General features: G+C 48.1%; 1 protein-coding gene across 1 annotated transcript in view; it reads right to left on the reverse strand.

The window, feature by feature from the left end:
* ADAMTS17 (ADAM metallopeptidase with thrombospondin type 1 motif 17) overlaps positions 1-26,619 on the reverse strand; it is a 370,860-nt gene that overhangs the window by 139,327 nt on the left and 204,914 nt on the right. Inside the window, exons 11-13 of the mRNA XM_055364140.2 lie at positions 23,243-23,344; positions 22,036-22,181; positions 6,883-7,049 (exon numbers count right to left, since the gene is read on the reverse strand). Coding sequence (XP_055220115.2) covers positions 6,883-7,049; positions 22,036-22,181; positions 23,243-23,344 — 415 coding nt within the window. The remainder of the gene's footprint in view (positions 1-6,882; positions 7,050-22,035; positions 22,182-23,242; positions 23,345-26,619) is intronic.

Genomic DNA, 26,619 nt, shown 5'->3' on the forward strand with positions numbered 1-26,619 from the left:
GTTGTCCTAGAATTGTTTGGGCACCTCCCATATATGAAGGGATTTATTATAAGGCAGGTCCCATCGCTAAGAGTGTGAAAGGGATGACTTTTAATCATCTTCAGATTGAATAATGCTGGGTGTGCGAGCTCTTAGAGGGCAAGGGACTTAAGCTTTCATTTTTTGTCCCCACAGTGGGCCCAGGACCTGGCTCACAGAAAGACTCAGTATATATATATATATATTTATATACTGATATATATATATATCAGTATATATATTTTTTTATATATTTATATGAATATATAAATACATATATATATATATATATATTTTTTTTTTTTTTTTTGAGACAGAGTCTTGCTCTGTTGCCCAGGCTAGTGCAGTGGCGCGATCTCAGCTCAATGCAAACTCCGCCTCCTGGGTTCGTGCCATTCTCCTGCCTCAGCCTCCCAAGTAGCTGGGACTACAGGCACCCACCACCATGCCTGGCTAATTTTTTGTATTTTTAGTAGAGACACCGTTTCACCATGTTAGCCAGGGTGGTCTCGATCTCCTGACCTCGTGACTTGCCTGCCTCGGCCTCCCAAAGTGCTGGGATTACAGGAGTGAGCCACCGCGCCCCGCAAGACTCAGTATACATTTTTGAACAAACAGGTTGGATAGATTTTGTTCTTCTGTAAGTAACTGAGCAAGAGGAATGCGTTTTCCTCCTCTCTCTTAGTCACCTCACCCTAATGCCATCTATGTGGTTACTCTGCACAGGGAGAGAGTCAAAGACCTTCATCCTCCTTGCTGCTCTTTGTCTTCTCCACCAGGCCTCCTCAGTGGGTCCTTCTGGTGGCCCCGGGTCAGCAAGAGCAGGGACAGAGAGAGGCTTCTGAGCCGACCTGGCCTCGGAGGACCTTGGCATCCCACCTGCAGAGTTCTTGTCAGAGCAGATGTGCTGTCTCGTGACTGAAGGACTAAACCACACCTGTGTTCAGTCACCTTCCAGGCCTCCTGTCCCACGAAGTCTGCTTCTCACCAGGCTCCACAGGAAATCTTGCCTTACAGCTGGAAAGAAGCTCCAGGAGTGTGCTGGAAATGCCCCCTCGGTTCTTCCAGTTAGCTGTGGGGGAAAACATCTGCCCACGAGAAGACTGGAGATCTGAAGCTTCCCAGGTCAGGGGAGTAATGATGCCTCACCATGTATCCATTCACCAAGCAGGGACTGACCCCTCCCTCACACAAGGCACTCTGAGGGGCACTTCCGGGGAAAGACAGACACATGATGTTTGCTTCTGAAGGCCCCAGTGGGCTCACGGACAAGTGTACAGCAAACCCAGGGTGAGGCCACATGTTTCAGGTCTGATGGGAGCTGTCGGAGGGCTGGGTGCAGCCTGGAAGGAATGACTCATTTCCTGTGCTGGCAGGCTAGGGGCAGCTGTCCTTCCACTTGCAGGGAAGGATCTCAGGAGGTGGCTGGTGGAAGGAGAACTCTGGAAGATGGAGACATATACTGAGATTAGCTCGAGGGAGCTTGCTTGACAGGGTCACTGAGGTACCCTCTGGGGCCCTGAGGTTCCCCAAGCATCTTGCGGAGCTGGTGGGAGAAGTACAGCAACACAGCCCCCAGCATGGAGTCTACTCCACACACTGGGCTGCCTCTACTGTTTCGTTGAAAGCAAGGGCCCCTTGGCTGAAGTGGTTTGAAACTGGATTTTAATTACCTTTAGACTGAAATGTTGACTCAGTACTGGGAGTAATTGAGCTTTGAGGTGATTTGCTCAACAGCTGCAGTAGTAAGGATGATGAAATCATAAATGATATTTACTACCACTGTGTTCCAGGCAGCATGCTAAGTAGTTATCTATTCATTTCAGGTGGGTGCTGTCACTGTTCCATTATACAGACATGCACACAGGGCTCACAGGAAGTGCTCGACTGTCTGCAGTTGGCAGGGCCACGCCCCGGCCTCTTGGCTCCAGCCTGCTTCTTTTTCCATCATCGCAATTTCCTCTCTAAACTGAGAACTCCTAGGGCCAAAATTACCAAGAGCAAAGTGGCATTGCTAAAAACAAACCACCAGTTTCATGCATGTTTCTGGCTTCCGAGTGTATCCTCTGATTCGAGTAGAAGTGGAAGTGGGACTTGGGTGGAAAAGCAGAGGCTGTTTTGAGGCAAGTTAGAAAGGCCAGACTTCAAAGGGATGAAGGCTGTTTATCTGGACTCTTTAGGGTGAGCAGAGAAATGCGGACTCTGCAAAGCAGGAAGGCCAACCTCAGCTGGAGGGATGCTGGCCACGAGCCTTGCAGGAAGGAACGCTCAGCTCCACCTGCATGCAGCTCTCACCTGCAGACACTGCCCTCCACAGCTTGGACAGCTGGGGACACTCAGGCTCCAGAACAGAGTCTAGAGGTGGGGCTTCCCTTCCCTGCTCAGCCAGAACTCTCCATTTGTCCATCTCCTCTTTGAGGCCTCTGCTTGGAATTCAGGGCACCCACATCTCTAGCAAACTATATGGCATGATCTCCCAAAGGATAAGGTTTTTAAAATGTGAGGAGGAGGATCAGAATCCCTCAAAATTCTCTATTTCCCTCCAGGTTGCCTTAGGTGGGAGATTAATCTCCAGGAACAAGACCCCAGTAAATAACATGAGGTGGTGGGATTCAGCTTTGCACACAGCATCAACACTCTTACATCCCCAATAGCACAGAAGATCACATTTTCTTAAAAGTTATAAAACCACGCACTTGAAGGAAGGAAGCTTGGAACGTGCCACCTGCATGGCTGGTGTGTGCTGAGATGGAATTCTGACTGAAGCTGCAAAGCCTGGGGCCGGTCTGGCTTCTTGCTGGCCTGCCTGGCATCAGGACTTCTGCTTGGCTGGAGGAGGAGGTCACAGGCAGGGCAGGGAAGATGGGCTCAGAAGCTTGGGAACCACGTGGTCACATGTGCCCGCTGGAGGTTTGGAACATTCCTCTGCAGTGAAGAAGACACTCGTGGCTCTCAGCAGTCTCTCTGCTCTCTCTCTCTAGGCCAGCAGTTAGAAGGTCTTAGCATGGTGGGGACATTGCTTTATTTTGAGTTCATCACAGCACTCATCCAAGTTCTCCCTGGTCCTCTGTGGGGGACACATGCTGAGGAGGCTACTCAGACTCCTATTCCCAAAGCTGCCCAACCTGGCCCCCTCATCAGTCCCCGGCGGACAGGCCTCTGTGGATTTTACCAGCAGTGAGCACCTGCCCATAGCTGGCCCATTCCTCGTCTCTTTCCTGGGAACTCAGCACTGAAATTCAAATGCAGAGAGGTCATGTCTGTTCATGGTTGATGGATCCCAAAGAAGGCTACACTCCCTTATATGTAATTCAGAAATTCAAAAAGCTCTGAAAACTGTAAGTGTTCTCTTCCATTTGTGGCAAACACATTTGGCAGCAAAACCAGCCTGGACTGATGTGAGCTCTTGGTAGTGTCAGTATCCCCCTTAATGAGGTCACCTGGTGGACAGACCCACGTGACTGACTATGGGGTGCTTTCCTGGAGCCCACTAGCAATACAAATATTTGGCTGATGCACTGTCATTACCTTCTGAACACATAAAATGCTCTGAAACTTGAACTGTATGTGGCCCGAAAGGATCGGGATAAGGGATGTGGATTTACATAAGAGGTGCCGTGGGCTACCCTACCAGCTTCCACACGGACAAGTTCTGAGAAAGCCAGTCTGCAGTGGGTGCATGGGGGTGTGACTACCAAACGCAAGCTGCGGAGACCACGGAGCTAAGGTCCTGACATCTTCAGCTTTGCAACAGCTTCCCTCCTTTTCATTAAGCGGCCCCAGCTGGCTTGGCGGAGCTGTGGTCAGAGAGTCCTAACCATCACGCCCCTCATCCCCACAGAGGCTCAGACCTGGGGGGTTCTGCCGTGCCAGGCAGGAGGCGCTGGGAACGCACAGCCACGTCCAGATGCAGCCTTTGCCAAGCTCTCCGACACTTCAGTGGGCCCGTGGCCTGCTGGCCTGGGCAAGGAGGACTGAACTCTTGAAGGTTTCCACTTCAATGAGATTCCACGAGAAAAGCAGAAATGGGGTGGGTTTGGCAGTGGGCCATCTCAATGGGTTTCTGTCTAAAGGCTTTTCCACTTAGAAATATTTTCTAAGGAGGATCTTTGTCTTCTTTTGGAGGTGGGATGGATTTGTGGTCCTGAATCCTCCCTTGGAAAATCTACCTCTGCAAGAATTCTTTCTTCTTTTTTTTTTTTTAAAAAAAAAGGAAGAGGAAAAAAAAGAACAAAAATACAGCTTCCCTTCTTTTGAACTGTGCGTCACTCGCCAAAGAATTCCGCAGCGATAGCACTGCTATGAATAGGGCAGTCATAATGGGCTTCAGAAGAGCCTGGAGCCCAACCACAGGAATCGTTCCTATCACGGCTCAGCTAGAACTGTGCCTCTTATAAATGGAGTTTTCAGAGGAACACTTATAATCCGTATTCCCCTCCTGCCTTCTAAATTGGCCATTTATTATTTTGTTTTTACCCTTGATGAAGTACTCCTTTTAAAAATGCTGGCTTCTGTTGGTATTTGAGAGAAATGAAACTGCAGATGCAAGAAGTCAGGGCGATTCTACCCCAGAGCGGGACGTGTCGAGCTACCTGTGCAAAGCCCCGAGCGTGGGGTCTCTCCTTCAAACGCGAGATACTTACTGCCTGGTAGCTGTCCTCATCAAACAGGGCTGCTCTTTTCAGATCAAAGGCGGTGGCACTCTAGTGACAATAACTTAGGACTTAGGCAGACAGAAACAGAAAGGAAGTGGGTGAAAGGTCACATTCCCAATCCAAGCGGCCCCCCAAAGAGCCACACCGCAAGGCTTCCTGGGTGGAGGATCTGGGCAGACTCAAGTCCCAGCCACTGTGGTGATAAGGCAACGAAAGAGTCCAGCCATCCAAAAGCGGTCAGAAGGAAAACAGAAGTTTAATCTGGACTTGGAGAAATCTGTGGAAACACAGACATTTCAGTGGGATTTCTGTGCTGAATAAATAAGACGGGAGCATTGAAAACTGAATCAGGCAACCAAGGAAAGGACAACTTGGGGCACAAAGTTGAGTTGAAATTTGAAGAGCGTGAATCTGTCCCAGACCTGACCTCTTCTTGCTCCTGCAAAGTGGGAGTGGACAGTAAAGAGGTCCAAAAGCATCTTTATCTGGCATGCCGGGGAAAGCTGAAGGTTCGGATTCAAGGCTGCTTCTCATGAGAACCAAATGGCAGCTCTCTCACTTCCAATTAGGGGTCTGCGTGTGCCTGACACAGCAGGAAGCCTCCTGCCACCTCCTGCATCCGACTCACAGCCAGGCGGAGAGAGGCAAAGGCCTGTGTGCAAGTGCACGGCTCCAGCCGCACTCGTTCCTTCTAGTAGGGCAGGTCTCCCCTCTCCCTCATCTGCAGGGAAAATTCAGGGTGCAAAGGCCGTGTTTCTCTTGAATTCTGCTGGCGAGCTGATGGCGCAGCTACATTACACGGTCCCCAAAGGTGGTGTTCTTTTTAAAAAAGGACAATGACGGGGCTCCCCAATACTTTCAAATGAGTCCTCATCTGAGTGGGCTGGTGTTATCTGCTACAATTTAGAGCATCACATGTTGCTTTACGAGTCAGCTCAAAGAGGATGGGTCAGGCTGTTAGACTAAAAGCTGCAGATCTGAGGCTGCTATTCCAGAGATGCCCGGGCCCACCTTCACACAGCTACGCACACCTGAACTTGCGACAGCAGAACGCCGAATGCAGATTTCAAAGGCTCTTCCCATCACAGGGAAGAAACATAAGACCTGGCATCAGAACTTCATTCTTCTGCAAAACACTTTTGAGGCTGTCTAAAAATCAGGCCCAGTTTCCTGAGTTCTTCTTCAAGCTCCCTCACTCCACACCCATGAAGTCATGCAGTCTGTCTTCTTCAAGTGTTGGCAGCCAGGCAATAGCTGCTTATTTTCTGTGAGTCAACTGCTCTGGAAGTGAGGTCAGCTCCTGCCCTGGCCTCTTGTCAGCTGCAGGTGCTTAGAGGTGTCCTGTAACCTTATTCCCTCTCATCATCTGCACAGCTTGTTTTGCGTATTAAATGAGACGATGTATGTAGAGCTAACTTGTGTCTTGTACATGACATACCAGTAAACGGGTTCATATGTCATCATTATAGCACAAAGTCTTGTTTCCTAAAGAAGAACAGTTTTAGGTAAAAAAAAAACAAACCCAACAACCCTGAAGCGGGTCCTGGGGTGTCCTCATCTATTAAGGACATTAATTAAGCAGACATTACAAATGTATACATGACACACCACCTAGAACTTCATCAGCTACTGGAAATGCTTGCAGTGGCCCAATGGGGCAGAGCCTCTTGATTCAGGAGAAAGCTCTTGGAAAGAAAATGGGACCTGTGCTTATTATCATCTTTCCTAAGTTGTAAACTATTCTCAAAATGTCCCCCAACATCCTAGCCAAGGATTAAGAGCCAATTCAAAATAAACCAAGAGAAGCAATACAAGGATCATCCACATTGGAAAGCCAGAGAGCAGCCGCACCAGCACACCGGGATGCCCCTGTAAAGCTCCTTGGTCTCCTCAGCTCATCCTGGGTCCCTCCACACATGGCGCCAGGGGAAGGATGCCAGCACAGCCTCCTCGCTACAAATGGGGTTGCAGGATGCACCTGGCCTGCTGCCTGCTTCAACAGCTGCAGGTGGAACATCTCAGAGAGCTGGGTCATTCAAGGTCAACCCCACAACTTACAAAGTTGGGCCGCAGCTGAGCTGGGCAAAGGACTGGAGTGTCTTGCTGGGTTGGTTTGGGAAAGGGATGCCCCCTGGCTTCCCTAGGTGGTTTTTATGTTCCTAGGGGAGGACAGGAGGCTGCCATGCAAGGACATGCCATATGCCTTTACCGTCAACCACCACGGCTGTCAGCAGGCCTTTCTTCTTGGGGCTCAGCCGGTCGTGTGCCTGGCACTGCTGGTCCCGGAAGCTGGGCAGACCCTTGGGGCAGGGCATGTTCTCGCAGACCGCATGTTCTACACTGGCACCTGGGCAGTGTGTGCCTCCAGGCCCAGGGCTAGAAGGAAGAAGAAGGTCTGCGTTAACCAGGTGGTGCGACCAAAGGGCAGGAGAGCTGTTTCCGTCTCTCTTGCCAGGAGGAGGAGGGGAAGGGGGCAGGGCAAGGTTTCCAAAGCCACCCCCTCTCTGCTGTTACAGACCAAATGCCCACAATCCCAGACCCACACTGCCGGCATGTTTAAGTGAGCCCTCTGAAAGGTGCATCTGAGAACTGCAAATCAAGGTCATATGGAAAAAGAAGGCAGTGAGTATGAGTTCGGCAAGATCCACACATTGCGTCCTTCATCTGAACTTAAAATTTGGCCACGGGTAACACTGAAAACCCAAGGGACACTTCTGGAGAGGGTGTGTGTGTGTTCTGCAGAGGTCTTCTCTGAAATGAAGACCTTTAAATGCCCCCCAGGTATACTCTGGAGGTTAAGTTTCAGGATGAGTAAATACATAGCTCGTTTACTTTATAATGAAAAGAATAAGAACAACGAGTTCACTGCTCATGGGCTTTGAGTGGAGACCAGTTAGATCCGGGCTGTGCTACCTTTACCTGGGCAGGTGTGAGACCACACATGGTCAATGCTATGGTCTTGGGTCCTAGATGCTGTGTGCTGAGGCTGGGGTTTTAAGCCATTCTGGAGTTCCAGACTGTGTTCACTGGCCAAGTCCACATGTATGAGGGCCTGGCTGGCAAAGCATGGCTCTGCCCTGTGCTTCTGCAAGGCCCCAGGGTGTCCTTGGCCACCTGGGCAACCTCAGTGGTTCCATTCGTTTCCATGATGCCAAGGTCATCATGATGGAGTAAGATTTCTTATCCACTCCCACCCCTTGCACTTTTTATTGAAATTCAGTCTATGAAAGAAAGAAAAGGGCACACATCCAAACAGTTCTGCTCAATGAATTTCCACAAATCACACACACCTGTTGGCCAAATGTCATCTGGACACATTAGCCATTTCGTGTTGTGTATTTCTTTTTCTTCCTTTGCCATTTTTCATGTTCAGAGAGCAAGACCACCCTGTGATTGGTGCTTCAGGGGAGAGATATAACAGCAGAAGAGGGCAGAAGCCTTTGGGCTTTTGTGTCATAAAGGTCTGCACCAAGGGTTGAAAACATGTTTCTGTGAAGGGCCAGATAGTGAATATTTTTGGTTTTGTCGGCCAAATAGTCTCCAATCACTCAACTGCTACTGTAGCACAAAAGCAGCTAGAGATAACATGTAGAAGAACAGGCATGGCTGTGTCCCAATAAGACTTTATAAACACCTGGTGGTAAGCCAGATTTGGCCCACGGGCCTTACTTTTGCCAACTCCTGGTCTACACAGATGTCTTGGAGAAAATATCCTGAGGAGAAAGGCCCCTTTCATACTTCTGTCTACCTCACATACACCAGAGAACAGTTCCCTCCCCCAGGAGAAGAAGAGATCTAGAGAGATTAAACCTACTGGCGGCCCCATAGTGGGGCCTTGAGCTCTGCTGGTCTTCCAGTTAGGCAGTGGCTAACCCTCTAGAAGGTTTATGGAATCTGAGAACAGAGGGGCCTTGTGTTCTGCTTCCTGTCTAGAAGGCAAGGGAGGCATCAGTTCCAGAGAAATGAATGCATGGTGTGTTTAGGCAGAAGAGGCCTCAGACAGCCTCCCCAGGCAGCCTGGGCCAGGTACCATTGGCAGACAGAATGAATCAAATCCTGTGCCACGGAACACGGCATGGAAGGAGCACAGAAGGGCTGGCCCCCAGGAGCCACATGGATCAGTAGGAGAAACATCACCCTGGCAATAAGTGACTCCCCACGAGCGGGCACCAGAGAAGGAACGAGTGAGGCAGCAAATGCAGCATGGCACAACGTTTCAAGCTGAACTGGGCCCCCACAAAACTCTGTGCAGAAGTCCTAACCTCTAGTGCCTCAGAGTGCAACCCGATTTGGAAACAGGGCCAACAGGGCACAGACAAAATTAGTTAAAATGAGGCTATACTAGAGTAGGTTGAGCCCCTAATCCAATATGAAGTGTCCTTATGAAAAGGGGACATCTGGAGATACACACACACACACACATACACACACACAGACAGGCAGAGAGACACACAAAGAATGCCAAACATTGTCAGCAAGCCACCAGAAGCCGAGAGAGAGGCCTGGAACAGATTCTCCCTCACAGTGCTCAGGAGAAACCAACCCTGTCGACACCCTGATTTGGACTTCCAGCCTCCAGGACTGTACGACAATAACTTTTGGTTGTTGAAGCCACCTGGTTGGGGGTCCTTTGTTATGGCAGCCCCAGGAAACTAAGGAACCGGACGACACAAGGACCAGATGCTCCTCGCGGAACTTACATGCAGACTAAGGGAAAGCAGGGCAGACATGAAGTCACGAGGAACAAAACACGGACTGGAAGGGAGTAAAGAAATACAAATTAGGTGGGATCGTAGAAGAATAAAGAAAGCTACATTTCCTACACACTTGAGTATAGACTGCGATTGGTGAACATCATGTGATTAACTTCCTGAGTGGTTATCGAGCTTCCTTTTACGCTTCAGTTTCCTCTCTTTCCAGTAGCTGATTTCTCCAGTTTTACATCTGCCTAACCTGCATACAACAATTACCTTCACCCCTGACAGTGAGGAGGTGGAGAGGAGATATGATGTGATATGATGTAAGAGAACTGGATCCAGAAGAAAGTGGGTCTGGAGGCGGAGCACATGGGATACCACACGTGCCTCGGCACACCTCCCTCCACATCTGCTTCTGCTGCTGCTTCTCCCTGACAACTTCTCCAACAGGCAGTCTCTATGCAGCCCCTTATCCAGCTCACAGGCCCCGCAATCCCCACTTCCCACCTCCTAACCCTCTGTCCATCTTTGAGGCCACCTCCACCCTATTTTTCCTTCCTACCTGGAGCATCTCCACATCTTGTTTGGGTATCTGCTATGCTGCTTACCACCAACCTTATGAAATGGAGAGCTGTCTTCCTCCTGTTCCTCTTATCTGGAAGGATCTTATCTTCCAAATATCTGGGTTCTGTGTTCTCAGCAGAGAGCATTGCACAGGAGGGTCTCCAATAAGCACTAGACTGACGTGAACTATATTATCAGAGCTGATCTTAAAATGACCAACAGAGGGAATGATGTCGGAAAGAGAGCTGAGGAGGAAGCACCAGGAATCCAGTTCTCCATCCAGACAATACTCACACTGGCAAAAACTACCTGAAGAAACTATTTTGAAACTCTGCAGTCTACTTGAAGGCTTGCAGCTTCCAGGGGAAAGCCAGGTCAATTTCAGTTAATTTTGCTCAATTTCAGCCTTTAGTGTGGTAACAGTTACTGCCCATCCTTCACCCACAAGGCAGGCAGCTATGTCTGTGCTCCTGTTGCAACTTTCTGGAGTCAGGGTGAGCAGTAAGAACCTTATCTTCCAAATATCTGGTTTCTGTGTTCTGACTGTTGATTGCTACTTTCAGTTGTTAAGGTGCAGATGCAGAAGATGGCTGACATTGCTGTAACCTCCACCAGGTGAAGTGGCTTCCAGGGGATTTCCCTCCTTTTTCCTTTTAGGAGCCAGACATTTAGGCACAAAGACATTTAAAAGCAACTTCATCTAGAAGAACTTAGAAAGCCACCAGCAATGGCTAGGAAAAGATACAGGTTCAAAAAAGACCTGATAAGACCTTCAGCTTTCACTTCAGGTTGATTCCTGATCCAGAGATACCATTAAATCATAAAACCAAACCAAACCAAACACCCTGGGGAAGGGGTAGAATCTATTTCTAGAGTTACTGCATTCTAAGATTTGAATGTCTAGTTTTTAATGAAAACATCACAAGGCATACAAAGAAACAGAAAGTATGGTTCATTCAAAAGAACAAAATGTATTGGCGGAGCCTGTCCCTGAGGAAACCCAGATGTTGGCCTTGCTAGACAAATACTTTAAAACGACTGTCTTAAAAATGCTCAGGAACCAAATGAAGGCACAGATAAAGACAGGAAGACAATCTATAAACAAAATGAGAATATCAATAAAGATATGGAAGTTAAGGAAACAAAGATAAATTTTGGAAATGAAAAGCATAAGAAATGAAATGAAAAATCCACCAGTTCAGAGAAGATTTTAGCAGGCAGAAGAAAGAATTAGCAAACTTGAATATAGGACAATTGAAATTGCTGAGTCTGAGAAGTAAAAAGAAAAAAATGTAGAAAAGTAAGCAGAGATATCCGTGGGACACCATCGAGTGGATCAATGTAGGTACTAAGCGAGTCTCAGGAGAAAAAAGAGAGAAAGGGTTAAGAGATTATTTGAAGAAATAATGGCTGAAGCTTACCGAATGTAAAGAAAGATGTGACTCTATAAATCCAAGAAGCTCGAGAAATTCCAAGTAGGATACAAAGACCCATACTAAGACACATTGTAATTAAACTGCCAAAAGACAAAGAGAGAATCTTGAAAGCACCAAGAGAGAAGTGACATATCCCATACAAGGGATCGTCAACAAGATTATCAGCCAATTTCTCACCAGAAACCTTGAAGGCCAAAAAGAAGTGTGCTTATATACTTAAAGTGCCTAAGAACAGAACCGTCAAGCAAGAACTCTATATCCATGTAACTGCCCCTCAAAAATCAAGGTGAAAATTAACACATTCCCAGATAAACAAAAAGTGGAGAAAGTTTGTTACCACTAGACCTGCATTACAATAAATGCTAAAGGGAGTCCTTCAAGTTCAAATGAGAGGATACTAGATGTGACCTGAATGCAGGAGGAACAGGCTTTTCTCCCTGGTCCTGGTATGTGGCTTCTCTCAGCATGCTTCTTCAGTGGCCTGTGATGCATTCCACCTCCCTGTGGACAGCATTCTCCTGTACTCCAGTGGGTAGCTTCCAAGCACACCAACTTTTTGGATAGATTCCTATCCTGGTTGGAGATGCAGTTTCTTCCCTTGGAAACTTTCCCTGACATCTTAAGTGTGGCTTCCCAGAAAGTTCCACCAGTACAGAACCTCTACAAGCCTCTCCCTCATTCAGTGGGCCCCAGTTGCACCCTCTCTAACAAGGTCAAAGGAATTTCATCCCTGGACAAATCTGTGGTAGCAGCTACTGTCTGTCCTTCACAGTAGCTGTGTGTGAGTCACTGTCACACAGATTTGTTCCTTCCGTGGGTGCTCTGCCTCAGACCTAAAGACACAGGATGCTACCTGCATCTGCTCTTCCTGTATTCTTTAGAGTTCTCTTTACCTCTTAGTAAGTTTCCATTACTCCAACCACCTGTTATAGCTAATATTTCCTTGAACTTTCCCTGATTTAAAAATATGACCACAGGAACTGATTTTCTTCAGTTTTAAGTCATTATTTTGAACGACATGAGAAAGGAGAGAAGGAATCCACTAGGTACACAATTTGCTACCTAAATAATCCCCAATTGCTATGCGGCAGGACCCCACATGCAGTCCTTCATTTTTTATGACTGACTCTATAACACACGGCCTCTACAGTAACATCAGTGTGGGCCTCCTCCTGCATGTGCAGCTGACCTCTGAACAATAGGGGGTTAGAAATGCTGACCCCTCACATGTAGTAGAAAATCCACATATAACTTTTAACACCCCCAAAATTAACTATTAATAGCCTATTATCAACTGGAGGTCTTGCTGATCACATAATTAACATGTTTTGTAGGTTATATGTGTTTTATGCTATATTCTTACAGTAAAGTCAGCTAGAGAAAAGGTTAAGAAAATCATAAGGAAGAGAAAATATATTTCCTACTCATTAAGTGGAAGTGGATCATCATAAGGGCCTTCCTCCTCCTCATCTTCACATTGAGTTGGCTGAGAAAGAGGAGGAGTTGGTCTTGCTGTCTCAGGAGCAGCAGAGACAGAAAAAACCCATGTATAAGTGGACCTGCACAGTTCAAACCCATGTTGTTCAGGAGTCAACTGTACCTTGGTCCTGAGACAATAGAAAGAGGCACCCTCCATCTGCGGCATAGAGAAGACAGAAGGAGAATCCTTGTGGGGGAGGGTGTGGCTGGCAGTTTCCACAGATGGCTACCTGACAGAAGTTCTGGGGGAGGACTCAAAGGAGGCCCCAACTTTCCCAAGGACCCCACACTGGGCTGAGTGGATGAAGCCTGAATTGTGTGGACACAGGGGCTTCAGGAGACAGTGTGCGGGGCCAGCGAGTGCAGCAGGGGACCAAATCCCCAAAAGCAACTGGAGAGACCACCCTCACACAGTCTCAGGAGCAGAGGGCAGGGCTCTTACTCACTCTGGAAGTTGCTCTGAGCTACGCAGTAAGGAGAAAAACAAAACACATCTAGGGAGACTAAAACGACAGAAAGCCAGCTTGACAGGGCTAAAATAAAGAACAGTTAATATAAGAGATTCGTGACAGAGTTATCCCTTCCGAGGAGCTGAAGGTGGGTCCGGTCTTTCCCTCAGCCTCTCCTGTGAGGGCAGGAAGGCGCAGCCCTACTGGGCTCCAAGGCTCCGAGGTCCCATGAGGCCTCCAGGGGACAGCCAACAAGTTGCAATCTCATCCTGAAATGAGGACTGATCCCTGAGGACCAGGAAGAAACTTCAAGGCAAGAGGCACTTTCACATAAACAGTGATCATAAAACAGCCGACACACCCAGAGGGCTCCCGTTTTGCTGGCCCTTCTAACCATTACTTCATTAAATCCACACGCAGAATCAGAAGGTGCTCCTGACTGCACCCTTTGGGTGAGGAAATCAACGCTCCAACAGGTGACATAACCACTTGGCTGACGAGCAAGAGGTGGAGAGAAGAAATGTAGCGTTCAAGAGCTCCTGGACCCAGCAGGAACAGGCACCCTGCCTCTGCCTCTGGGAGGGGCTGTCCATCGGCCACGAGGCCTGAAGGACAGCCTGACTCACTGACCAGTCATCGGGGTGTGATGGGTTTTTTAATTTGAATTTTTACTATCAGTCAATAGTTTCTAGTTTTTCTGTTCTAGGACTTTTTTTTTTTTTGGACAGAGTCTTGCTCTGTCGTCCAGGCTGGAGTGCAGTGGTAAGATCTCGGCTCACTATGACCTCTGCCTCCTGGGTTCAAGTGATTCTTGTGGGTCAGCCTCCTGAGTAGCTAAGATTACAGGTGTGTGCCACCACGCACGAATAATTTTTTTGTATTTTTAGTAGAGATGGGGTCTCACCATGCTGGCCAGGCTAGTCATGAACTCCTGGCCTCGGGTGATCCATCCGCCTTGGCCTCCCAAACTGCTGGGATTATAGGCATGAGCCACTGTGCCAGGCCTGTTCTAGGAACTCCTAAACATGAATAAAATAGAAGCTTAGATACAAAACCAAATGGCTTGCATGGGTACTTCACAAGAACAGGATATCCAAATGGCAAATAAGGAAACAGATGTTCAGCCTCACTGTTGATGAGCAAAGTACCAATTCCCCAGCCAGATACTGCTACACACGCATCAGAACGGCCAAAACCAGAGAGAATTACTGACAACACCGGCATCAGTGAGGACATGGGGAAAGTAGAAAGCCACCCCAGCCACGGCAATGGAGATGGCACGGCCATTCTGCAAAGCTGGCAGCTGTTATGTGGTCACACATGCGCACCCCAGGGGCCGGCAACTGCCCTCCTACTGTACTGACATATACCTGCACGTGCACCCTGACACACATGCTCGACCGTGATGAGCAATACTGTGCACGGAGCTGTGCTTCTTTGTATATTCTACCTTCATAAGTTTGTTTAAAAATAAGCAAAAGAGTAAGGTAGAGAGGCTTTGGTGAGAAACTGAAAACGTGGAGAGAAAGGTGAGCTCTACCCCAAAATTTCCCAAGCGCCTGCAGAACAAGGACCGCCTCCTGCTGAAGTGAAGTCCTCGGGGCCTCGATAGACACAAGCACAGAGCAGAGAAGCAGCAAAGGTTTGCTGAGACCGACAGGATCACACGGCAGAACATCTGCCCCTTTCTTTGAGAGTGGATGGACAGGTAGAATCAAGAGAGGCTGGAAGAGAAAGATGCCACTTTTTATTTTCAGGTTTGCTGTATTAAATTCAGACAGACCAGAAGATAAAGTCACAACAGCAGTTCGGACCAGCTTCACCATCCAGAGACACAGGATGCTCAGTACAAACCTGGCAGTTCTGGTCCCTGCCCTGGCGGCCCCTGGCTCTGTGAGCTCTGAGAAGGGAGCAGGGCAAAGCCATAGGGTTTCAGAAGTGCTGCGAGCTGCTAACGCACCCTCAGGGCAGCAGACATCCCAGTTTTAAGGCCTCCTCTGAAAGGTGTCCAAGTAACACATGTAACTTATGCTTCAGTGTAGAATACTTAAATTTTTAAAAATTATCCATATGAATGCCAGATCGCTGGCACATCGAAAGCACATAGATGGGGTTTCACTGTGGAAGCAAAAACCAATTACAGGCACATAACCTTACACCAGCCGTCCTCCTGCCATCTTAGCAGGCTAGCTGCCTTCCTCTCCCTTTCTGGTGCATGTGGGCTGCACCTCATGGTGACCCTGCTGTGTTCCAGCTCTGCACTCCACTCTCCTGCCCCTGCTGCACCTGCTGGGATGCAGCTGGCTTTTCACACAAGAGCATGTGAGCCTTCCTTGCCCCTCCCTCCTCAGCTCTTCCCTACACACAAACTGTCGAGGGGTAACAGAAGGTAAATTAGAGATGCATTTTCTACCCTGTAGTCTTCTGACGTAACTCCCACCAACAGCAACATAAATTATAGCAGGAAAGGACAGGCCTAGGAAGTTGCTTTGGAAACACCGATGGTCCCTAAGGCCTCCACGTCAGCTAGCAAAAAATAAAAATTCCAAGAGCTGTGAAGACCAAGACTAAAAAAAATAATTGTGTGTGGGGGGACCCTCTTGCCAGTATTTTTGGACAGTGAATAAACCAGCTGCAGAAGACAGGGAGCAGAGCCAGGAGTATAAAGTGAAGGGGGTGAGAAGGGGGTCGTGGGAGCGTTCCAAGCCTGAGACCTACATAGCAGTGAATTTGGGACATCCTTGTGAAATCTCTAGGCAGCAGGCCTGGTGATTTAAGGAGTGAGATGGGGAGAGGACGTTGTTTTCGTCAGAGCTTGGCTCTGAGGCCCTGGTCAGCTGCGCTTTGTAACAATCACTACATCAGGGCATCCTGCAGAAGCAGGCTGGAGGCTGCGGCCTGGACTTCATAAAACACGCCACATCCTGCGTCTCTTTGGGAAGCCCCCGAGACGGCTGGTAATCCACCCACCCAAGGCCTGTCCCACCTCTTCCCATTCACCTGGGCTGGATCCATGGAGGCAAGAAACTCCATAGAAAACTCCATGGGAAAAAGGAGCATGCTGTTTTCATTCACAACAGAAAACAGAGCCACACTGCCACTGCGAAAGATCGAACAGACTACCAAGGTGTAAATATTATAGGAGCAAAAAGGTATCACTTCTCTTACTGGGGAAAAACAAGGCTGGGTTCTGTGTTGAAGCTTGTTCTCAAGGTGATGCCAAGCACCCCAGACTGTGAGATGCCACCTTGCTGGAGAAGGGCAGGCACAACAGGTGACAGATAGGCCTCATGTGGCCGTTTATAGCATCTGGGCCTCAGTGAGGGGAGATGATACAAGGGCATGAGGCCTACCTGGTGGTCTGCCACTTTTGGCCTAATCGTTTTTGATCACCTTTGTGTTTCAGTGAAAAAATGATATTAGGGATGTGTTTTGGAGGCACTGGTATTGCAGAGAGATTGGTTTTCTGGGGCAAGTGCATGTCCAGGTAGGAAGGCAGTCAGCACATTTTATGGAGTGGCCGCTCTGCTGTAGGCACGGAAGGCAGCATGGTGTCCAAACAGGTGTGGCCTGTCCTGGGCCTGCACAGAGCTCAGCTCAAATGCCAGTGGGGAGGACACAGTCAAAACAAGTGAGCAAACACATAACAACAATAACAGCTGTTGTAACACGTGTAACGTAAGGAAGGGGTGCTGAGGGAGACTTTAGCAGCCCATTTTAAGCAGGCTGTCAGGGACAGAGATCTCTTGAGAAGACATTTACATTACCACCCAAAGAAAGGAAAAGGCAAGTTAAGGAAAGGGAAGACAGCACTGGGGAGGGTCCTGGGGTTAGAATGCTGTGGCCGAGAGCACAAAGGAGGCTTTGAGGCTGCAGGGGGCTGAATGGTGGGTCCCCTCGGCCTCAAAAGATAGTCCACTTGGAACCTGCAAATGAGACCTTATTTGGCAAAAGGGTCTTGGCAGATGTAATTAAGCTAAGGATCAGGAGATGAGACCATCCTGGATTTGGGTGGGCCCTAAATCCAATGACAAGTGTTCTTCTAAGGGAAGAAAAGGTGAGAGGACACACAGAGAAGAGACCACGTGAAGTCAGAGGCAGAGATGGAGGTGATGCACCTCCAAGCCAGGGGAAGCCAAGGGTTGCCGGGAAGCATGAAACGGATTCACCTTTGGAGTTTCAAGAAGGAAGCACTGTGCTGACACCTTGATTTTGGACTTCTGGTTTCTAGAACTGGGCTCCAAACCTGGCCTGCCACTGCCTCGTGTGTGACGTTGGGCAAGTTACCAAACTTCAATATGATTCTATTTTTTGTTTGTTAGTTTTGTTTTGAGATGGAGTCCCACTCTGTCACTCAGGCTGGAGTGCAGTGGTGTGATCGCAGCTCACTGCAAACTGCACCTCCCGGGTTCAAGCGATTCTCCTGCCTCAGCCTCCCAAGTAGCTGGGATTACAGGCACGTGCCACCGCACCTGGCTAATTTTCGTACTTTTAGTAGAGATAGGGTTTCACCATGTTGGCCAGGCTGGTCTTGAACGCCTGACCTCAGGTGATCCACCTGCCTCAGAATCCCAAAGTGCTGGAATTACAGGCATCAGCCACTGGGCTCGGCCCCCTGATAAAGTTTTTTTTTTTTTTCTGTACAATGAAGATAAAAATAATACCTCTCCCATGGGGCTGCATTCAATAATTTCCTACATAAATGCCTAAGGGAACCCATTGCGTGGTGCGGGTCTGCTGCATTCACCACCCTCCTCATGACCAGACGTGGAGGAGGCAGAAAGGATGTAAGACGAAACTGCATGGACTCAGGGGCTTTGGACTCAAGCAATGCAAGGATGGTGGTGCTATTTACTGAGAGGGGAGATGTGGGCTAGGAGTAGAGGTCCCAGTTTAGAAAGGGTCCTGTTTGAAGTGTCTGCGAGAGAACAAAGGGGAGTTGGTGGAACTGCATCCCTTGTGGGTAGGCAGGGATTTTATCTGTGTTTGCTTCTCACTGCAGGCCCACACCTAGCAGAGTTCAGGCCCTGGTAAGGTTTACTGAAGGCTTCATGTTGGAAAGGCTTCATCAGGAAGGGGCATGCGGCTGGGAGGAGTGGGAATGCTGCAGGCTCTTTCTGTTCCTTCTGCCATCGCCCTGCCCCACAGGACGATGCTGCTGCACAACAGAGATTGGACGTGAAGGTGCATCGATGACTAACAATCCGACGTGCTGAGGCCCACAAACCCTCAGCTGTCTGTGTACCGAGGCCCTGCAAATTCTCCCATTCCTCAATGATAAAATACAGGAAAAAGCCAGGGAGAGAACAGCCACGACTATCACGGCGAGGGAGAGGGAGGACCTGATGAAGAAGAAGAGTGAAAGATTTTCACAACTTTGTGATTTACAGAACAGCCTCTCTCCTGGGGCCATGGGACCTGGAGGAATGGGGTGAGAATCCCAATATAAGAAACCTCATGGCAGGGCAGGCCAGCGAGAGTACACTAATGCCGCTGTCTGAACTGGGTGGTGTTTAGGATCCCCCCAGAGCAAAATGCCCCTGTGGTATCCCAGAGCAACCATGGGTGGGCAGGGCAGGAAGCAGTTCAGATGGTGACAGGGGTCCTGCCAAGACATGAAGGCAAAAAGCTCTGGAAAGCCTTGTCTTTGGGCTACCGATGCCAGGGAAGCCCTAGCTAATGTCATCCCGAGAAGGCAGACAACACCAGTTCCCTTCAAAGAGGCACCTATGGCATTTGCATAGCGTTGATAACATCTTATTCTTGCAAGTGTTGCCCTCGCCTAGAGACAACTTAAATGTTGACAGTCTCAGGACACTGGCTCCTTCAGACATTCAGAGGTTCTGATATCCTCCTGCTATGATGTTTACTGGGTGTCACCTGTTATGAGATAAGACACATAACGTGCCAAGAAGACCAGTCTTCCACTAGGACCCACAAACTCCAATCACAAACGTGGAGCACCCATGACAACCACAATCCCTGCCAATTTCTCTCTGCACTTAACAAAGCCTTAGACAGGGAAGGGCAACTGATACCATCCTCGTTCTTCTGTGAGTGCTAATAACAAGAGGGGCTGCTTATTAAATACACACCAAGGACTTTCTGCGCATTCCCATGAATTCTTCCAAGTTTCAGATGAAGAGACAAGCACCAGCCGTCAGCGCTATAAGAAGTCATGCTGGCAGCCAGGCACAGTGGCTCACACCTGTCATCCCAGCACTTTGGGAGGACAAGGTGGGCAGATCACCTCAGGTCAGGAGCTTGAGACCAGCCTGACCAACATGGAGAAACCCCATCTCTACTAAAATTGCAAAATTAGCCGAGCGTGGCGGCACATGGCTGTAATCCCAGCTACTCGGGAGGCTGAGGCAGAAGAATCACTTGAACCTGGGAGGTGGAGGCTGTGATGAGCCGAGATCGCGCCATTGCACTACAGCCTGGGCAACAAGAGCGAAACTCCATCTCAAAAACAAAAAAAAAGTTGTCATGCTGGGATTTGAAGATTTGTCTGTCCTGGCTTTGAAGCCTGGCTCTTCCCACTCTACCATGTCCGCTCCCTCTAGTGGGCAGAACTAAGGCCAGGGAACAGAAGAGTCGTAAGGTCACATGACCATTAACCAACAAGGTCAGGCCCAATGCCATGACTCCAAACCCAACCCTCTCTTCACGGGGCCAGAGGTCAAACTATTAACTTCAACATAGAGTAATGCAAAAACTGCAACCACCTATTAATTTCCCACCATTTAGCTAAACAGGGTTTCTAATCATCTACCCATCTATGCCCTTAATTAAGAAGTCATTCCTGGGTTGGGCATGGTGGCTCACACCTGTAATCCCAGCATTTTGGGAGGCAGAGGTGAGCGGATCACATGAGGTCAGGAGTTCAAGACCAGTATAGCAACATGGCGAAACCCCATCTCTACTAAAAATACAAAAAGTAGCTGGGAGTTGTGGCACACTCCTGTAATCCCAGCTACTTGGGAGGCTGAGGCAGGAGAATCACTTGAACCAGGGAGGCAGAGGTTGCAGTGAGCCGAGATTGAGCCACCGCATTCCAGCCTGGGTGACAGAGTGAGGCTCCATCTCCAAAAAAAAAAAAAAGTCATTCCTAACAGACTAAACACCTATGTGCCCGGCACTCTGCTGGGTGCTAAAGGGAAATGTTTTAATAAGACATAATTAATACATAATGCCAATTCTTATAGCATTGCTGGGAAAATGGTGTTCCTGTCACTGACCAAACTAGGAGCATAATCCTTCCTTTAATCCAGAGGTTCCAACATTGGCTGCTGTTGGAGTCACCTGGGAAGATAAAATATCCAATTCCTGGGTCCCACCCTTAGTGTTCTGTGATTTGATCAGTCTGGGGTATGACCTGGGCATCAGGATTTTTAAACATAAGAGGCATTTGCTAATTATCCATCAACAGGACTTAATTGTGGAGATTTCTTTATAGTCATTATTTAGAACTTGCTCGTTTTCAAAATTGATGTGCTGCAACTGCTGACACACACGGCATAAAACAGATCATTAAAAGAAATGGTAAGAAATGGGAAGCTTCATTTGACCCAGCAATACCATTACTGAGTATATACCCAAGGATTAGAAATCATTCTACCATAAAGACACATGCACACATATGTTTATTGTGGCACTATTCACAATAGCAAAGACTTGGAACCAACCCAAATGCCCATCAATCATAGACTGGATAAAGAAAATGTGGCACATACACACCATGGAATACTATGCAGCCATAAAAAAGGCTGGGTTCATGTCCTTTGCAGGGACATGGATGAAGCTGAAAAACATCACTCTCAGCAAACTAACACAGGAACAGAAAACCAAACACTGTATGTTCTCACTCAGAAGTGGGAGCTGAACAATGAGAACACAAGGACACAGAGAGGGAAACATCACACACCGGGGCCTGTCGAGGGGGTTGAGGGGCAAGGGGAGGGATAGCATTAGGAGAAATACCTAATGTAGGTGACGAGTTGATGGGTGCAGCAAACCACCATGGCACGTGTATACCTATGGAACAAACCTGCACATTCTGCACATGTACCCCAGAACTTAAAGTATGAAAAAAAAAAAAAAAAAGAAAGAAATGGGAAACTTCAAGAAGACAAGGGAAAAATCTGTGGTGATGGAATTATCACCATCAAGCCCAAAATCGATCCCTGAGTGTCGTGGAACAAATGTACAAAGGTGAACAGGAAAGGTCATGGTGTCATCAGAGTCAATAAAAAGAAGCCAAAGAGAAAAAAACTAAATCACTTTTTTTCTAACAGTTATAGAAGGACCCATGACAAATATTAGGATGAGGAAGACAGCTGAACCCAGATACTCTGTGACTCATGAACCACCAGGCTGCTCCCACATCAGCAGACAGCCAATGTGGAATGACCCTGGACTTGGTAAAGCACAGGCAGGCTGGAGGGACTGTAATACAGCTGTCTCCGAAAACCTTTCCACTGGGGCCCAGGGAAGGAATGAGGGAGTCAGCTCACCCCAGACTCTACTGTATCCATGTTCACAGAAAGAGCAATTTAAGCTGAGATGTCATTTGACACACACGAGTCCCCTGCACCCTGGACCTTGGCTGGGTTTCATTTTCCATATCTTCTAATGCTCAGCGGGAGACAGACCCTGCTTTGTGTGAGGCAGCGAGAGCTGCTGTTGGGAAACTCCAGTCGTGGCACGTTGGAGTATGGCTGGTCAGGGGACTTACGGGGGGTTGTCACATTTCCTCTGCCGGAAGCGGGCTCCCGTCCCACATGTTCGGCTGCACATGCTCCAGGCGCCCCACGGGCTCCAGTCTCCGTCCACATGCTCCGGGATGGGCGTCTTGCTCACGCACTCCCCCGCGCGGCACCACTGAAACACAGCGGGGAGGGTCGGGGCCCAGGCACTCAGCAAAGCTGCTCACTCCAGCCCGCCAGGCCCCAAAATGCCGTGCTGCCAAAAACCCATTTGCTAAATTTACATAAAGGTACAGTCTATTTCAGGGTTTGCACGTTTGCTAATTTTAGAGACATGCCTTACTTACTCAAACTGACACTCATATCGCTGTAGGGTTTGGATTTTGCCCTCAACTTTCAGATGGATGTGCTCCATGGGGATTTTCTAAATCCCAGGAAAAGGATTAATCTACACAGCTCTTGAAGAGACCTGGGCTTCTGCAAACTTTGTTTGACGTGAGTGCGTTTCTCGCTGGGAGGCGGCATGCCCCGGTTGAGGTTTTGAACTTGAGAGTTGTGTTTGCTGCTTGGCGATGGCACAGCCAGCTCCACGTGAGGGAACCTTTGTTCTTTCTGAGGATAACTCAAGGCCAGCCCTATAAAACAATTTCTCAAAGTGCACAGCACATACCCTGAGGTGCTAGGTGTGATTTTTGTGGTTCCCAATCACAGCATCAGAGCAAAACTTTACTCCTTTTTCAACTCTTTCAATTCTTGCAATAAGACTGGAGAGAGGTCCTGGGGCTGCAGATCCCGAACACCCCTTCTCTCCAACACCTCCCCATCTCTCCTGCACATGAGGAACAGGCTCATTCTCTCAACATTTAGCTAGAATTGGATAATACTGTTCTCACTGAATTATTTTTACGAGAGCCTACTGTGTATGGCAGGTGATGTTGTTTTTCCATTTGAAATATACTGGTGAAAGTGTTCCTTTTAAGTAAATTTCCTTACATGATGAAAGGAGTTAATCTAACAAAAATATTAAGTAAATGATACTTGTATCTTATAAGAAAAAGGAATGAGGTGATGTAGGCACCACTCTGTGCCAGGAGTGGCCTCCATGGGCATTTCTGTGCTGCCTGGGGGATGTTTCAGGGGCTCCTAAGTAGAGAACAGATTGTGTTTCAGAAGAGGTGCCAGTTGCCTGCAAGATGTGGAGCTGTCTGTTGGGGGCAGTGGGAAGTCAGAGGTTACCTTGTCTGCCCCACACTCGGTGCCATCCAGGGGAGGGTCCAGCTTGGTCTTGCAGGATGTGTCTCCTTCTACCAGGCACCACAGTCCAGCACACATTAGATGCTGCAGGACAAGGGAAGGAACCATAATTGTGGAGAACACCCACACTCACAGGTCACAGCTGGGGTCAGAGGTGTGGCCCAACCACTGTTTCAAATTTGGGATTCGAAAGGTATGGGGAAGCCAGAGGGTCATAAGTCTGTATGTCCAAAATATCAGTGCATCACTTGAACTGGCTCATTTAGCTCAACAAAATTCTGTGCATCTACTCCTAGGCAGGCTTGTCTCATGGAGTTGAGTTCAACAGCTCCAACAACCACCGAGGGCCTAGGAGATATCAGAGGCACAGCCCTGGCCAGGAGCAGCAGCCCCTGCCTCCCAGGAGTGATGAGCAAACAGACATCTTCCATTTACAGCAGTGAGGGGTGAGGCAGATACCCAGGGGCTTTCTAGGGGACACAGAAAGAGGAGCTAACCAAACCTCATCAGGAAGGGCTTGCTGGAACAGGCAACTCTGAAGTCAAGGCCGGATGGGTAGGCAACGACTGTGAGGCCAAGAAATGACAGCCCAAAGGGCCATGAAGGACTGGTACCCCGACAGGGTGACAGGGGCAACCTTCTGTTCTCCCTGCAGTCACCTGTTTCTAGCTCAGCTGAGCTGTGCACAATTTTTTATAGCATTTTACCTTCAGAACTTCCAGAACATCTACAAATACACAATTAAAATAATTCCACTAAAACAGGAATTGGCATTTAAACACACAGACTCCCAATTGTATCATTAGGAAATCTGGGCATCGACAAAGTGCTCAGAATGAGACAATTTATCAAAATCATGAAAGCAGACACAGCCAGTGTCCTCTCTGAAGGAACCACATGCAGACAGTGACCTCAACCATAAGAGACAGGAGCTGGATAACTCCCCACCCGCCCAGGGGACAGGGAGATGATACTGAGGCAAGTTCCACACGCCTCTCAGAGGGTCCTGGGGGGATGGCCCCGCTGCCGACAGCAGTCACTTACTCATGATTGCACCTTTCTTGACTGCTGTCTCCCTCACCCCCTCACAGTGCTTCCTGGGATCACTTCCCAGATAAACTACTTGCACCCAAATCCCGGCCTCACAGTCTGAAAATTGAGAACAGATGTACTTAAAGATCTTGTGAAGACGCAGTGATTCCAGGATGACAAAGCCAATCATGGCTAAAAGGCCCAAGTTGGAGCAGGAAGACATCACCCTCCAGGGTGTGGCCAGGGACCTGCTGCTTCACACTGAGCAGGATGAAGGTCAAGGAGCTCCTGTAGCTGGTGCAGGTGGTCACCGTGTGGTTTGCAAAGGGTGTCGTGCTCAGTTTAGAGGTCTGCTCTTCCAAGTAATCTCAAACATCTGCATAGAATAGACGCACAACTGTGCTGTCTAAAATCAAACAATTTTTAGAAGTTGAAGGGATAAAAATAAGAGAAAGGGAAGGAAGGCAGAGCTGGAGGGAGCTTTTAAAGAGAGCTAAGAAAAGCCCACAGCTCCTTCTCATTTTTCACGTATGTCGGAGCTGATCTGTGCCCCTTAGGAAGTGGATGGCTCAAGTGGAATACTGCACATGCGGTTCAGAAAAGCCTGCATGTTCCCATGATTGTTCACCCCTCAAAGGAATGGTAAAAAGACGAGAGCCCCAGTGCAGCACAGCTGGTCCTATAAAGACCAACTGCACCTCATCAAACATTTGATTCCATGCACTCTGACCTGCGAGCTCTTTGAGACTGTGGTGTCCGTGTGTGGACATGTGCTCACAAGACAAGGCTGACCCAGGGGGAGAATTTATGGGACAGGAGCGCTTGGGATTAGGAGAAATGACCACTCCATCAGGAGAAAGAGGAAGAAGGTGGTGTCAACTGTTTGTTATGGATTTTATAGACAGGGCTTTCTCATGAAACTTTTCTAACCATCAAAGAAAAGAAGAATGAGGTTAGACAAAGATTTCTTAAACAGAACACAAAAAGGACTAATGATAAAGTAAGAAAACTAATGAATTATACCATATTAAAATTAACAACTTTTTTTTTTTTTTTTTGAGACAGAGTCTCGCCCTGTCGCCCAGGCTGGAGTGCAGTAGCGTGATCTCGGCTCACCGCAAGCTCCGCCTCCCAGGTTCACGCCATTCTCCTACCTCAGCCTTCCGAGTAGCTGGGACCACAGGTGCCCACCACCACACCCGGCTAATTTTTTGTATTTTTAGTAGAGACGGGGTTTCAGCGTGTTAGCCAGGATGGTCTCTATCTCCTGACCTCGTGATCTGCCCGTCTCAGTCTCCCAAAGTGCTGGGATTACAGGCATAAGCCACTGCGCCCGGCCAAAATTAACAACTTCTGTTTACCAAAAGGCAACTGTAAGAACACAAGAATATATTTGCCATACATAAGAGATTTGTAATGTGTATAACCAACAAACTGTTTGTATCCAAAACATGATTTAAAACAACAAAAAACTCCTATAGATCAATTAAGAAAAAGACCCAGTAGAAAAATGGGCAAAAGTCTTGAACAGACACTTCATAAAAGAGAATGTTTAAATGGCTAGTAAACATATGAAAAGGTGCTTAGCTTCTTTAGTCATCAGGGAAGGGAAATTACAACCACCATTAGATACCTTGACACAGCAGCCAGAATGGGTAGAATGAAGAAGACGGAGAGCACCGCTCATTGGGAACAATGGGGCACAATGGGTCCTCTTGGCTGCTGAGAATGAGATTTTAACTTGGTTCAACAGCTTTGGAAAACTTTGGCAGTATTTGCTAAAGCTGAAGACACACATTCTAATACCCAGCAATTCGAATCCTAAGTATATAACGAAAAAAATGTGTATGTGTTCACCAAAGACATTGTCAAGAAAGTTCACTGAAATACTATTTGCATTAGTTCCATGTTGGAAACAACCCAAATGCCCATCAAGAGCAGAACAGATGAATGCTGGTATATTAGAACAATGGAATACTGTATGATTTCATTTACATACAGTTCAACAACAATGTTGAACTACAGTGTTGGGAGTCAGGATAGTGGCTACCTTTGTCGTCAGCTTAAGATAAAAGAAAACGGGAATGACAGCAAAGGAGAAGTTAGCACTGCAGCGTCTCATCCAAGCTTGGCCACCAGCACTGCTCTCTGCACCCAAGCCAAGTCCTCACCATTCTTGTGATACATTTTCACTACTGAACAGATGTGGTGACTACACGAATGCTTGTCATCACCTTGATGCCTTCTAGATCAACAGCCTGCATTCATGTCATGCATTGCAAATGACAAAGTGCTCTGGTTCCTGTCATCCTGAGCCTCATGGCAGC

This window comes from Gorilla gorilla, chromosome 16, assembly GCF_029281585.2.
Source record: "Gorilla gorilla gorilla isolate KB3781 chromosome 16, NHGRI_mGorGor1-v2.1_pri, whole genome shotgun sequence".
Taxonomy (NCBI): domain Eukaryota; kingdom Metazoa; phylum Chordata; class Mammalia; order Primates; family Hominidae; genus Gorilla; species Gorilla gorilla.